The sequence below is a fragment of the Castor canadensis genome, chromosome 4 (assembly GCF_047511655.1).
Source record: "Castor canadensis chromosome 4, mCasCan1.hap1v2, whole genome shotgun sequence".
Lineage (NCBI taxonomy): Eukaryota > Metazoa > Chordata > Mammalia > Rodentia > Castoridae > Castor > Castor canadensis.
The window spans coordinates 120,431,148-120,446,092 of NC_133389.1; the positions used below are offsets into that span (position 1 = coordinate 120,431,148).

At 35.6% G+C, this 14,945-nt stretch overlaps 1 protein-coding gene across 3 annotated transcripts in view; it reads right to left on the reverse strand.

Moving 5' to 3' along the window:
• Positions 1–14,945, reverse strand: part of Scn7a (sodium voltage-gated channel alpha subunit 7) — a 90,136-nt gene that overhangs the window by 17,982 nt on the left and 57,209 nt on the right. For all 3 annotated transcript variants that reach the window (XM_074071017.1, XM_020156907.2, XM_074071018.1), the window contains 3 exons: positions 12,124–12,561; positions 9,580–9,685; positions 2,355–2,509 (listed from right to left, as the gene is read on the reverse strand). In XM_074071017.1, coding sequence (XP_073927118.1) covers positions 2,355–2,509; positions 9,580–9,685; positions 12,124–12,561 — 699 coding nt within the window. The remainder of the gene's footprint in view (positions 1–2,354; positions 2,510–9,579; positions 9,686–12,123; positions 12,562–14,945) is intronic.

The following is a 14,945-nucleotide window of genomic DNA, read 5'->3' on the forward strand; positions in this document are numbered from 1 at the left end:
CCTGGTGCAAGAAAATGTTCTAAAATAGGAGCCTACATTTCAATTAGCCTTCTTATTTGGACCATATGAAGATATCATGATACTGAAAGAATCTGTGATGGAGAAAGAAACTGTAGGCCATCTGGCAAGCCCACTTGGGTTATTTGTACTTTCCATTCCCTCATCTATAGGAAAAGTAGATTTAGATAGAGGTTTTTTTTTTTTCCTAGCACATTGGGGCATTGGGCATTATGAGACATAATCTTCTAAATTAGAGTTAAGATGCTGTCTGGTCAATTTTAGATTTCTCTAATAATAAAAGAACTGCCAGGCTAAGCAGGTATCATTGACCCTGATCACCCTGAGGAAGAGGTGTGATGTAACAAAATAGAAGGAGGAAAAAATACACAAGTAAATAATGGTTGAATCTATTTTTATGAAATTCAAAAATGGACAAAACTGATCTATGGTAGTTTAAGTCCACATACTGGAAATAATTGTGAGGGAACAGAGTACAGATTTGGAATTCTGGTAATGTTCTGCTTATAAATCCTAGTGACAGCAATACAGGTGCATTCACTTTGTGAATATCATACATGCTGGACATCCATAATGTGTAAAGAATACAGTGTACAGTATGCATGATAAATGCCAATCTAAAATTTACTTTAAAAGCACCCACAGTGCAAAGTCTGTTTCCCAACCATGACTTCATCTACTCTGTGCTAGGTCTCTGATCTTTAAACAAATGCCAACAAATTCACTGCACATTTAGTTATTTTTTCCTTGCCTATGTAAAATGCATCCATAGACTTTATTTATTTATTTTTATTTTTTTTAATTTTATTTTTTTCTTTTATTTTTTATTATTCATATGTGCATACAAGGCTTGGTTCATTTCTCCCCACTGCCCCCACCCCCTCCCTTACCACCCACTCCACCCCCTCCCTCTCCCCCCCACCCCCTCAATACCCAGCAGAAACTATTTTGCCCTTATTTCTAATTTTGTTGTAGAGAGAGTATAAGCAATAACAGGAAGGGACAAGGGTTTTTGCTGGTTGAGATAAGGATAGCTATACAGGGTATTGACTCACATTGATTTCCTGTGCGTGGGTGTTACCTTCTAGGTTAATTCTTTTTGATCTAACCTTTTCTCTAGTACCTGTTCCCCTTTTCCTATTGGCCTCAGTTGCTTTTAAGGTATCTGCTTTAGTTTCTCTGCGTTAAGGGCAACAAATGCTAGCTAATTTTTTAGGTGTCTTACCTATCCTCACCCCTCCCTTGTGTGCTCTCGCTTTTATCATGTGCTCATAGTCTAATCCCATTGTTGTGTTTGCCCTTGATCTAATGTCCACATATGAGGGAGAACATACGATTTTTGGTCTTTTGAGCCAGGCTAACCTCACTCAGAATGATGTTCTCCAATTCCATCCATTTACTAGCGAATGATAACATTTCATTCTTCTTCATGGCTGCATAAAATTCCATTGTGTATAGATACCACATTTTCTTAATCCATTCGTCAGTGGTGGGGCATCTTGGCTGTTTCCATAACTTGGCTATTGTGAATAGTGCCGCAATAAACATGGAGGTGCAGGTGCCTCTGGAGTAACCTATGTCACAGTCTTTTGGGTATATCCCCAAGAGTGGTATTGCTGGATCAAATGGTAGATCGATGCCATAGACTTTATAGTAGACCTTTTTGTTTCACTTCCCCATATCTTGGAATATTTAGCTGTTATATTGTAAAAGAAATTGCACAATATTCCACTGGGAGATTTTATTTAAGCAATTTCCTATCATGGACTCTTCCCCTGACTCAACCTTTGTTATTAGAAAACATTTTTCAGTGAGCAGTCTTGTAAATGCAGATAGTACTTGTGCAGATATTTGTAGGATAACGTCCCATAATTAAGATTGTTGAATTGAAAGGTAATTACATTTGTAGCTCAAAGGCCCTTATAAAGACATATAATATTTCCCTTTCCTTGTAGAATAGTTTCCTAGAGTACAAGCATAATACAACAATTTTGGATATTCAAATTATTAAGTTGTTTCATAAATAAAAATTCATTAAAATTAGAAGGATTGAGTATTTATTTTCATACCCTTTTCCCATTGTAATTCATACATTTTAAATTGTTATTTATTTAATTTTGATACTTAAATTTAATATTAAATATAATAGCAAGTGAATCATGCATAAGCAGATTTTCTAGGAAATTATAACATAAGGTTTCCAAAACTAAATCACAGAATCTAGTGTTATATTAAGTATTCTTAGAAAAATAATCTGGCAAGGTGACTTTCTGAATTAGCAGAATTATAATATATTTGTTCCCATAAAAGTATAATAAACCTGATAGCTCACTTACCAGAGTGCCTGTGCTAAGCAGAGTGACGAGACCAATGAAACACCGAAACCAATTGTTTTCTACTATCTTGCAGCAGGTTTTCCTTATGTTTTGCCAGATTTTTCCTTTCTGAGATTCTCTACTGATTTTACCAGGTGAAGATCTCTGTCCAAAACCTGTCAGAATGTAACTGTTAAGAATAAAAATCTAGAAAACTCATGAAAAATAAACATCTCAAACTATAATATATGCCTTAGCAACTACTTATTTAGTGATTCTAACTTAGGTGGTCCCTGATTTGTAAACATTTGATTTTTTACTCTGCTGTAGTTACTGTAATAACTGAGGAGAAAAAGAGAATCTTAACTTGTGGTTTGAAAGGAGTAGGAAGAAAGAAGCTGCAAAAAGCAGAGATGACTAAGAACATCCCTCCACCCTGCAGAACTATCTGAGAATACAATAAATCCCTCATTCTCACTAAAAAAACTACACACATGTGCAATTCTGAATTTTAACATAATGTCTCAAAAGTCACTCTCTACAGGTTCACTTGGCATAAGAAGCATTCCAATTTGAAAACATAAACACTTATAAGACATTAAGATTTATATATTAAGTCAATTAAATTGCTTTGATTCTAGCTCTTAGGTGGCATGAAAATGGGAATTTGCCTGAGACAATTAAGGAGATAGCCTGGATTATGGAGCACTGTTGGACAATTAGATGTTTATGTGGATGTACTCTGTCTTCCTGTCAAGAGTTAGCAAAAAGAAAATATGAAGCTTGATGAGGCAGCAGTTAAAGGTAAGAAAACAAAGAAGGGGATGCACATGGAGTTTAAAGTCAAAATATTTGAGGATCCAAGATGGCAACTAGGGCACAGAAGCAGACAGTGTGAGTTCTGTAAATAAACAATCTTGCTGAGACACTGGAGAGACACTTGGTGGAAATAAACCACTAAGAAGAATCAAAACTTTGGCACTCTGAACACCTAGCCCATACAAAGCTTCTGCATGGCATGTTACACAGAAAACAGGAGGGCTCCCGCACTGCCAGACACCAACTCCAAACCTGTTTGGGAGACATTTGGCAGACCAACAGATGAGCACCAAGCATCACATGGTATTCCCCCAGCCACCCTTGGGATAAACCAGCAGAGCCCACTGGGCACACTGACCCCATGCCCTGCAAAAAAAACAAAAACAAAAACAAAAAAACTGAACAATAAACAAGGAACTAAAAACACACAGCAGAGGGGGTGGAGTGCTATGAGCACACCAGAGAAGGGGGGAAGAGCAAGAGAAGCTGATCTCCAGGCAAACTTTCAGTAAACAAATGACTGGAAAGGCAGAAGGGCAGACAGCAGGCAGGTGATAAGTGCTGCCTGAAATAGGGCAAGTAGCAGTTCACAAAGCTCATCTCCTGAGCCAGTGAGCAACATCCAAAGTCAAATGACACTGCAAAGTTGAAAAACAATCAGCAAACCATCAACACATGCTGACAGCAGGAGGCTGGCTAATGGCTCACAGACCTTGCCCCAGACAAAGGGGATAAGACAAAGAAACAGTCCCCAGTAAACCAACACAGAGAAAACCCAACTGCAAAGCAGGACAGCTGGTGAGCTACAAAATTGATCTCTGGAACCTGAGTGAGGGGGTGCTGAGTAAGCAGCTGCCACTGAAATACAAAAGAAAAACTGGCGAGACTCCCCAGCCACCTGGCGAAACTAAGACAGAGCTTCTGCCTAAATATTCACACTAGGACTGGATGCTGAAGGAGTAACACCAGAACTACTAAGACCAAAATTCTATTGTTCCTGAACCTGGATTTTTTTGTATGTTTGTTTATTTGTTTGTTTTGTCTCTTGTTTTTTTGTGCTTGTTTGTTCATCTCTCCCCATTGATTTCTTTGATTTTTTTTTGTTTGTTTTGTTAGTTTTACAATTGTGAGTTAGCTAATACTAAATTGCACCCAGATCAAGGACAGAAATAGCATATATACACTAAGCTAAAAACCCAATACACCCACAAAACAAAATTAAACCAAGGGAAAGAAAACAGGTGACTGAAACCACCAACAGCCTATCAAGAACATAGTTACACAGTACTAAGTGGAGCGATGGGAAAACGAAAAAGGAGTGGAAACCATTCTCCCCCCAAAAATAATTTAATACAAGATCCAGAGGGAAATGAAGAAAATGGACACCCAGTTCCTGACTCCAACAAAACAAAGATAAACAATGTCAAGGAACCATATGATGCCCAGAAGAACACTCCCAAAGAAGAAATCCTGCAAGTAATCACTGAGAACTTTATGGAGATGTTACTAGACATGGCCAACAAAAATGTACAAGATGCACTCAAGAAATTCCAAGACACCCAAAAAAATAAAAAGGAATATGAAAAGACACAGAAACAAATAAACAAACTCATAGGAGCCCTAAATAAACACCAAAGTGAAACAGAGAACACTGTAATTAGAGAGATAATTGAATTAAAAATGAAAATTGACAATATTAAAGAGGAAGTGACCCATCAGATGGAAAGATCAGAAAAAAGAATGAAACAAAAATACAAAACACAATGGAAGGCCAGACTAGAACAAGTGGAAGACAGAATCTCAGAACTTGAAGATAAAATGGAAATTAAAGGAAAAAACCAAAGAGCTATTAGTCAAACAACTCAAGACCTGTGAAAGGAATATGCAAGAACTCACTGACTCCATCAAAAGACCAAACCTGAGAATTATGAGCATTGAAGAAGGAGAAGAGGTGCAAGCAAAAGGAATTTGTAATATATTCAACAAAATAATATCAGAAAATTTCCCAAATCTAGAGAGAACTATGCCCATTCAGTACAGGAAACTTCCAGGATACCAAACAGACTTGACCAAAATAGAACTACCCCACGACATATTATCATTAAAACAACAAGCACAGAGAATAGAGAAAGAATATTGAAGGCTGTAGGAGAGAAAAAAACCAAATAAGATACAAAGATAAACTTATTAAAATTACAGTGCATTTCTCAATGGAAAACTTAAAAGCAAGAAGGGCATGGAGTGAGGTATTCTGGGCACTGAATGAAAATAACTTCAACCCTAGGATACTCTATGAGGCAAAATTATCATTCAAAATAGATGGAGCAATAAAAGTCTTCCATGATAAGGAGAAACTAAAACAATATATGACAACCAAGCCACCACCACAAAAGATTTTCCAAGGAATTCTGCACACAGAAAATGAAAGCAATCAAAACCATGAGAGGACAGGCAGTACCAAACCACAGGAGAAGAAAAGAGAAGGAATCAGAGTAACATTGATTCAGTGGCACACAATCAAACCCTCAGACAACAAAAACAACTGAATGACAAGAATCACAACATACATATCAATACTAACACTGAATGTTAACACACTTAACTCTCCCATCAAAAGATGCTGTGGGCAAACTAGATCAAAAACACCAACTGGTGTTGGTGAGGGTGTGGGGAAAAAGGAACCCTTATACACTGCTGGTGGGAATGCAAGCTAGTGAAACTACTCTGGAAGACAATATGGAGGCTTCTTAAAAATCTAAACATAGATCTGTCATATAATCCAGCAATCCCAGTCCTAGGGATATACCCAAAGGAATGCGACTCAGGTTACTCCAGAGGCACCTGCACACCCATGTTTATTGCAGTGCTATTCACAATAGCCAAGTTATGGAAACAGCCAAGATGTCTCACTAATGATGAATGGATTAAGAAATGTGGTATTTATACACAATGGAATTTTACTCAGCCATGAAGAAGAGCAAAATCTTATCATTCGAAAGTAAATGGATGGAACTGGAGAACATCATTCTGAGAGAGGTTAGCCAGGCTCAGAAGACCAAAAATTATATGTTCTCCTTCCTATGAGGACTTTGAATCTAGGGCAAATGCAGCAGTGTTGTTGGACTTGGGTCACATGCTAAGGGGAGAGCACATATGGGAGGAATGGGGATAGATAGAAAACCCAAAACTTGTAAGTGTTTGATGTCCCCACTGCAGAGGAGCTAATGCAGTAACTTTAAAATGACAGAGGTCAATATAGGAAGGTGATTGGGAAGTAGTGAAGAGGTCAGGTAGAGATGGATCAATTCAGGTTGTAATATACTTGTGGAAGCAATGCTAGAAATCTCTCTGTATAGCTATCCTTATCTCAACTAGTAAAACCACTATGTCTTTCTTGTTATTGCTTATGTCTACTCTTCAACAAAATTGGAGAAAAGGGCAAAACAGGTTCTGTCTGAAAGTGAGGGGGGTGGGGGGGGAAGGAGGGAGCAGGGGCAGGGGGTGAAATGACCCAAACAATATATGCATACACGAATAAATGAATAAAAAGTAATGAGAGGTGAGGGAGCTACTAATATTAGCAGTAATAGTAAGTACCTATATGTGTGCAATCTTCTATGGCTTTCAATGTTTTAGTTGCTACTATTTCACCTTAATTTTCATAAGAACACTGTGAGGAAGACAGGATAGGTACAGTTCAAAATTTAGCCCAAATTTAGTTCTCTGTGTGTTTGTGTCTATTCTACTCCAGAAAGAGTTACAGTCAAATATCTCCATTTGGATGATTTCTGAATCTAATTTCAACTCTTTATCAATGACTGTGGTTAAGAGAATGATTTATCACAGGTAGACAGTAGAAAGTTGATCACTTGTTTATTAATTTATACAAAAAACAGTTTTCTGTATCTTATTTTTGCCAAAAAACTAAAATTTCTAGACTCCTTCAAGTTCTGGAGGAAGCAAATTCTACATTTGAGAAAATCACTCTGATATCCCAAGAACTTTGAAAGACTGGCCCCTCAGAAGGCAGCCCAGAATGGAAAGGGCTATGTAGCAATCATGACACAAACAGTCCTGCCACTTAGACCCCAGGACACACAGATGCTATGGGTTCACCAGCATCTGTGGTGGAAAAATACACCTTGTAGATTTTATGGCACCAGTATGAAAATCACAATGAGGAATCCTTGGATTCTAGAACATAAGCCTACCAACAGCAGTGGAAAATTAGAGACCTTCAAAATACACAGCTTTTGGCATACGGCTAGATATGGCTTAGATCTGAAATATGCCCCCAAAAGCTCATGTGTTAAAGGCAGTTGTTCAAAGGTGGAAACTTTTTGGAGGTGATTGGGTCATGAGGATCCTGACCTCATGAATGGATTAACCCATTTATGGATTCAGAGCTTAATTGGCTATTGCGAGGTGGTTGAAACTTTAGGAGGTTGAGCCTTGTTGGAGGAAGCAGGGCACCAGGCGTGTGCCCTTGGAAGGTATATTTTGTCCCTCACCCTTTCTTCTCTCCCTCTCTCTGCTTTCTGACTACCACGAAATAAGCAGTTTTACTCCAGCCATGTGCTGCCCACCCTGATGTCCTGGTTCACCACAGGGCCAGGAACAATGAAGCTAAGTGACCATGGACTGAAACCTCTGAAATTATGAACAAAAAGAAGTCTTTCTTATTTAAGTTGATTGTCTCAGCAACAGAAAGATGGGGTCCTTGGCCACAGAGCATCAAGTAACTGCTATCAGTACTTCCCAGTGAGGTGGACTCTGTCCAGACTCAGGACCAGCTGTAGCAGCAGGAGCTGCCACATGACCTTTCTCTTGAAAATTTTCATCCAGAAAAGAAGCCCATCAAAATGCTGATGGAACAGCTTCCAGAACTTTTACAGGGTTAGAGCAGCACAAGCAGTAAACTTTAATAGCAATTTTAGTGTGCCACCAGATCAACCCTTCATTTCAGACCAGAAGCACTCATTCCCCAGCTACCAGGAGGGGAAGTTCCCTCTAGATACTGCCCTCAGCTAAGGGAAGCCATCTCTCCCAATGTCATGCTCCCTTCACAGGGCAATTTGCATGCAATGACTATCAATACAGGGCTATAAAGGATCATTGCCCTTGGCCTACGGCCAATTTAGCTCCAGAGTTCCTATGGGCCACTCTATTGAGATAAAAAGTTCAAATATTCCATGTGAAAAAAAAAGTCAAAATATTTAATTTCAGAATATCTCTTATAGTCAAATTATACATATTTAATTTAAAAAGGACAAAATTTCTCCTTTGTCTTACACAATATATATCCTTGAGTTGAACCTGCTGAGAAGTCTTATTTTGAAGGTATAGAAATTTGATCACTTAGCAGTGATATTTTAATGACTTTTTGTTGATTTCAAATGCCCAAACCTGTAGTCATTTGTTAATCTTGTTAGGAAACCATTCAAATTATATGTCACTGTCACTGAGAGGTTATATATTATATATTTAGACTGTCAGACACCTGGAGCTGTATTCTGTACTTTTATTAATATTCATGCAAAATATATAAGTATGTCACCATTATGGTTTATTTTTCTATTGAAGTTATAGAATGTTTTAATACTAATTATTTTTAATATTAACTTCAATTCATGAGTTCTAAAAACATTTTACTCTAACATGTATCTGTAATACATGTTATATAATATATATTATAATATATTATGGATCATATACATATATATATATTCCAGTGCTGATTGAACTATACTATTTTGTATTTCTATGCCTAGATCATGATCAATTGTACTTTTCACAGTTACATAGTCACTAGTATAAAACTAAGTAAGAGCATTATATATATTACTTGATATTATTTATAGCATGAAAAATGCCTTCTGGAATCAACAATATCAATAAAATTCCACTGACATACCAATAGTTCTTTTCTGCATTAACTATATTAATCAATATCTCTGTAACACAAGTCAATGAACTATGAAGATAATGATATTAGTGACATTACTGTTGAGTGCTGTCTTTTTTGAACAGTACACAGCTGCACCCACACATATTCACATACACACACTAATAAATCTTTTTAACAACCTAATGATGTTTATCATTTTACAGATTGGGAAACAGAGTGAAAGTAAGTAAATAGCAGACTGCAAATTTATCTCAAGATTTTTGAGAAATTACTGCATTAGATTGTCTAAGAAACGGGCCCTTTTTCTCTTTCCTATCTTTTCCCAATGGTGACTTTCTTCCTGGCATCTACTATGTGCCTACCAGAATATAGGTATGCACACCCCACACACATGTTACTATGCATGCGACCCTTTGCAAAATTAGTAAACTCTTTAAGATTAAAAGTAAATCCAAAAGCATTATTTCGGTTAAGAGAAATTTAGTCTAATTTCAATAAAATTACCAGTTTTTCTCTTACCACTTTTAATATATCTTGACTTTTCATGTTCATAGACCATTTCTTCTTCTTCGGAGAGAGCAATATCAACTGTACTGCATTCAGATGAACTGGATGGTTTTATTTTCTAAAAAATATAGTCCCACAAAAAAAGTTGTATTAAAGTTTAATTTGCTCAATATCTAGGTTTATTTCATTTACAGAAATAATATTATCAAGTTTAAAAGACTTTAAGCCACTTCAATAATTGATATTGAAATGCATTGGTATAGGTTGAAGTTTTCAAAAAAATATTTTGAAATTAATTTAAATAAAAATAATTTTAGATTAAAATTGACATTTCATTATTAACGCTTTGCTCATAAAAGATATATAGGCTATCTCTTATTTATGAAAGGATTTGGGTTACACAGTTTCATAAGGCTATTCACAAGGGTCCCATGCATGGTACCATCTGACAAACCAGTACAGATCTGGGGGAAAGATGTTGCTGGAGAATTCAACTAGATGAGTTGTGGCAGAATGTCATTCTTTAATGCTAAGGATGAGTAGTTGATGATGGAATCAGGTTTTATTATAAAATCCAGTGCATACATTCTCGTGTTTGTCATCATTGGATGGTATGGCTGTGAATGTCATGAAGTGAATTGAAGGAAAGGAACAAGAACTAGGGCCCAGGACAGACCTTAGACAGTGACATGAACTATGTGGAAAAAGCAAGAATACAGAGATGAATGTTCTTTCTCACTCTGCTCTTGATTGAAGTTCAAGTTGACTAAGCCAAGGTGGTCATTGCTTTGTGAATGTGGTAATAATTCAAAGGATATAATTCATCTTTAATTAAAAATTTCAAATAATGCTTCATTTTACCTTATTTGAAAATGAATATGCAACATAATCTTTACAAATAAATCAAAATCCAAATTCTGAGTCACATATTTGGTAAATTATTTTATGTTTCGAAAAGGTGACCATGATATACATATTAAACATTATAAAAAAGTTACCAAACCTGATGTAAAGTTTCTTGATTTTATAGTATTATTTTATAATGTGTACATATATGTGCATATATGTAATAAGAGGCTGAGAGTGTAAATACGAAAAACAGTAAGTGTTGTATCTCTGAATTAAATCACTTGTAGTTTTTATGTTTCATTCTTTGTCCTTCTTAGATCAACACTTTAAATATTCATGGAGTAGTGAATCCAAAAAATGTCTGATGAATTAAATTAAGTGTAATTAAGCATATAAATAAACAAATAAATATTCTGTTAGTAGTTAACCAATCAAAAGACCAAATAAACATGCAGCATAAAGGAAAACTTCTGAAATTTCAGCACTTACAGTTATTTTATGTTACATCTTCCCTATGCATTTTTGTACTCCAGACTATCTAATGATATTGTCAAGAAGTTTCCAAGAATGTCCCAACATGATGGTCTGTGGTAAATAGCATTTTTCCCCAATATACTAGTCAAATTCTTCAGTAAAGACATAAATATGATGGATAGGAATTTCCCATTTTCTTATAATGGTTTTAATTAAAAGTTAATAAACCAGAGAATATTGGGGATGTTAAGGACTGAAACTCAGATGTCTTCAATAGGTGCTGGGAGTATTCTGAATAATTAAAACTCAATGTCATTACAAGTTCAATTTGAGAAGTTATTGTAGACACCACATGACAAATCAGAACAGGTCTGGGGAAAAAGGCAGTGCCAGAGAAATTGGAGAACTGGGGGTATCCTCTGTCCCTCCCTGAGCCTTTGGCTGATCTGAGATGATTCCCCAGTGTGTCCAAAGCCAGAAGCCCATAGTATAGACGTGCTTTCTGAAGCTATGGCTTCTTATAGAGCTACACCTTCTACTAAGTCATTGTTTTGTTTGCAAATGGAGACAGTAAGACTTTTCCAGTAGAATGTCTATTTTAGAATCTAAGCAACCAACAATATCTATCTTTTTAAAAATGTGACCCTGTCTTTTGTTTTTAATCCAGGGGTTTATAGAGCTTTCAACTATTCACAATTCTAACTATTGGTTTTTCTTTATTCTTTTATTGCAACTTAATTTGACATTCTAGAATTTTAGAAAGGAAGAAAGAATCTTTGCCCTGTTCTAACCCACACTCACATTTTGAAGAGGATAAAGCCAGGAAAGTGAGTGATCTTTCCTATCACATACATTGATTTTACAAACTCAAGTGTCTTCAGGATGTTATCCATTGCCCCAAACTGCCTGCTTATTAATTTATAGAATTTCAAAATTATGTCACTTAACATTTCTTAAGTGCTTACTATATAGTAGGCATTGTTCTTTGTAGTATTGAACTCTTCTTCTTACTCCTTTGATCCTCCCTAAGAAAAGCAACTTGATTCTCACTTACAAAAAAAGAAACAAAAACTTAGAAAATTTAAGTAATTTGACCATGACCATAAAATCAGGAGCTAGGAGCGGTGGAGCTAGATTGAATGAGTCATCTGACTCAAACTTCAGTATTCATTTAGTTCCTTATCAAGAAAACCATAAATCAACACTAAGCAATCAGAATGATAAACATCTTACCTCTTTGCTTTCTCTACCGCCTGACTTGCTGTGAATCTCCTTGTTGTTTAGATTTTCTATATAAGATTCTCCAGAAGCAATTGGTATGGTTTCTGAGACACTAGGACTGGGCATAAGTGATTGATTTTCATTTTCAGTCAGTGGGGTTTTCTCTGTGTCATTGCTTTTTTCCTTATCCTGGAGGAGATCTTGGGTGTTGCTCAGTTCAGAAAGAGTATGGTCAGAAATATTTTCTGTAATATATGTATCATTTGCACAGTCCATTGTTTCCTTTGGTAGATTTTGCTTTTTACATGATCCTTTAAGAAGCACATAGTTTATTCCTTTTTTAATCCTTAGCATTGCACGCTGGATATTTTTGTTTTCATTGTTCTTTTCAGTTGTTACATCCTTGTATGAGCTAAATGAACTCACCAATGCCACAAACAAATAAAGTATCTAAATGAAAAAGTAAAATGAGATTAAGTGTACCTTACTTTTTGTTTTATTTTAAAATTTAAAAATCCTCTAAAAAAACTGGCATTAGATTTGAAAACTAAGCATAAGAACTGCAATGCTCTTCAGTTCTTGTTCAGCTACAACATGTAGGGTTGTGTACTAATAGTTTGTTTTAAGCCAACAATGTCCTATGTAGCATATATTTCTCTTTTAGACATGAAAAATTCAAGTCTTTTGGATATCAAATATCAAAGAGACAAATATTAGACTAAATTATGTCTGATTCCAAAAACTTATTTTATCATTGAACCAGACTATTTTACTCAAGGTGAGAAAATAAATTGCACTTCAAGTAGCTGTCTACACTTCAGCCCTATCCTTGGAAGACTTGCAAGGATTCTGCAAATCAATGAGGAATGCTGGTGTGGGAACTATCCATGGTTCTGAAGACCACATCTTCTACTTCTTGAGTCATGTAGATTAATTTATTTTCTGTTGTGATAAATTTGGTCAAATAAGAAGCAGATGAATGATGAAGGAACCATTCCTAATAACTTTCTTTTAAACACATGAATAGCATATATTTTAGCCAATAATATCACTGAGAAATATGATCAAGGTTGTTCAGTTTGCAGACTCAGATTTTAATCTTGTTTGTAATTGTAGGATAGAGATATTTTTAGAATATATTACTGCAGATTTATAATTGTTATTCTATAACAACAACACTGGAGGATCTTCACCTTTCTTTAGACATTTGAAGTTTTGAAATTTTGATTTATTTTGTTTGACATTACTATAATTTTTTACATTTTATTTTTATTTTATACATATTATTTTCAAAGGGAAAAGCTGAAATTACATGCATTAGAATTAATTATATATATATATAAGCTTGCATATTTAAGCTTACATATATGTGTATATATATATGTAATATATATATATTCTGTATATATATGTAATAAACATTTTCCACCATATGTTTCTGATTTTTTTCACATATTGAGATCTATATTTAAAAATAACTGTGCTGGCTGTATTAATGTACAATAAAACATGGATGTTAACTGGTGTCTTGCACCTATAATCCTAGCTACTTGGGAGACTGAGATCATGAGGATTGTGGTTCTAGGCCACCCAAAGTAAAACCTTAGTGAGACCACATCTCAATCAATAGCTGCACACTGTAGTGGTATTGTCATCCTAATGATTACAGGAAGCAAAAAATAAAAGTATTGTGGTCCAGGCCAGCCTTGGCAAAAAGCCAGATCCTACCTGTAAAATAACCATGGCTCAAGCAGAAGAGCACCTGCCTAGCAAGTGCTGAAGCCTTGAGTTCAATCCCAAGTACTGCCCTCCCCTCTGACCAATATATATTGTTGCACATTTTTCCTCCTTTGTTTAAGTATTATGCACAGTACAAAGTAAGGAAACGGTGTTAGGGCAGAGTATCATGATTGTAGGCTTCATATGAGCAGGAATCATGCTTTCTTTTAATTAGATAACCACCATGGTGTTAGGAAAAATAGCTAATAAATGAATATTTGTGGAAAAACTAATTATAGAATATATAAAAGAATATATTTTCTGCTGGGATTTCGACAAGGAAAGTGTATGCTCTTCTAATTATGTTTTTATAAGATTTCTTATACATTAGACATACATATACACACATATATACATCCATAAAGAGTGAGAATGTTAAAAGGTTGAAATGAATTTAATCTTAAAAGTTCATCTGCCATATGATCCAACAATACAACTCCTAGGGATTAACCCAAAGGAATGCAACTCAGGTTATTACAAAGGCACCAGCACACCCATGTCTATTGCAGCACTATTCACAATAGCCAAGCTATGGAAACTACCAAGATGCTCTGCTGCTGACAAATGGATTAAGAAAATATGGTATTTATACACAATTAAATTTTATTCAGCCAAAAAGAAGAGTGAAATTTTGTCATTCACAAGTAAATGGATGGAACTGGAGAACATCATCTTAAGCAAAGTTTGCCAGGCTCAGAAGGCTAAATATCACATGTTCTCCCTCATAGGTGGATTATAGACCTAAAACAAATGCAGTAATATTATTGTACATGGGTCACATGCTAAGGGGAGAACAGGCATGAGAGAAATAGGGAAAGGGAAGGAAAGTTAAAACTTGAATGTGGTTGATGTACTCACTGTATAGGAGTGAATATAGTAACCTTAAACTGGCAGAGGCAACTATGGGAAGGGGAATAGGGAGTAGTGAAGAGGTCTGGTAGAGAAGAACCAATGTGGGTTGCAATACACATGTGCATGGAAGCAACACTAGGAATCTCTCTGTATAGCTATCTTTACCTCAAACTAGCAAAAATGCTGTGGTTTTCCTATTATCC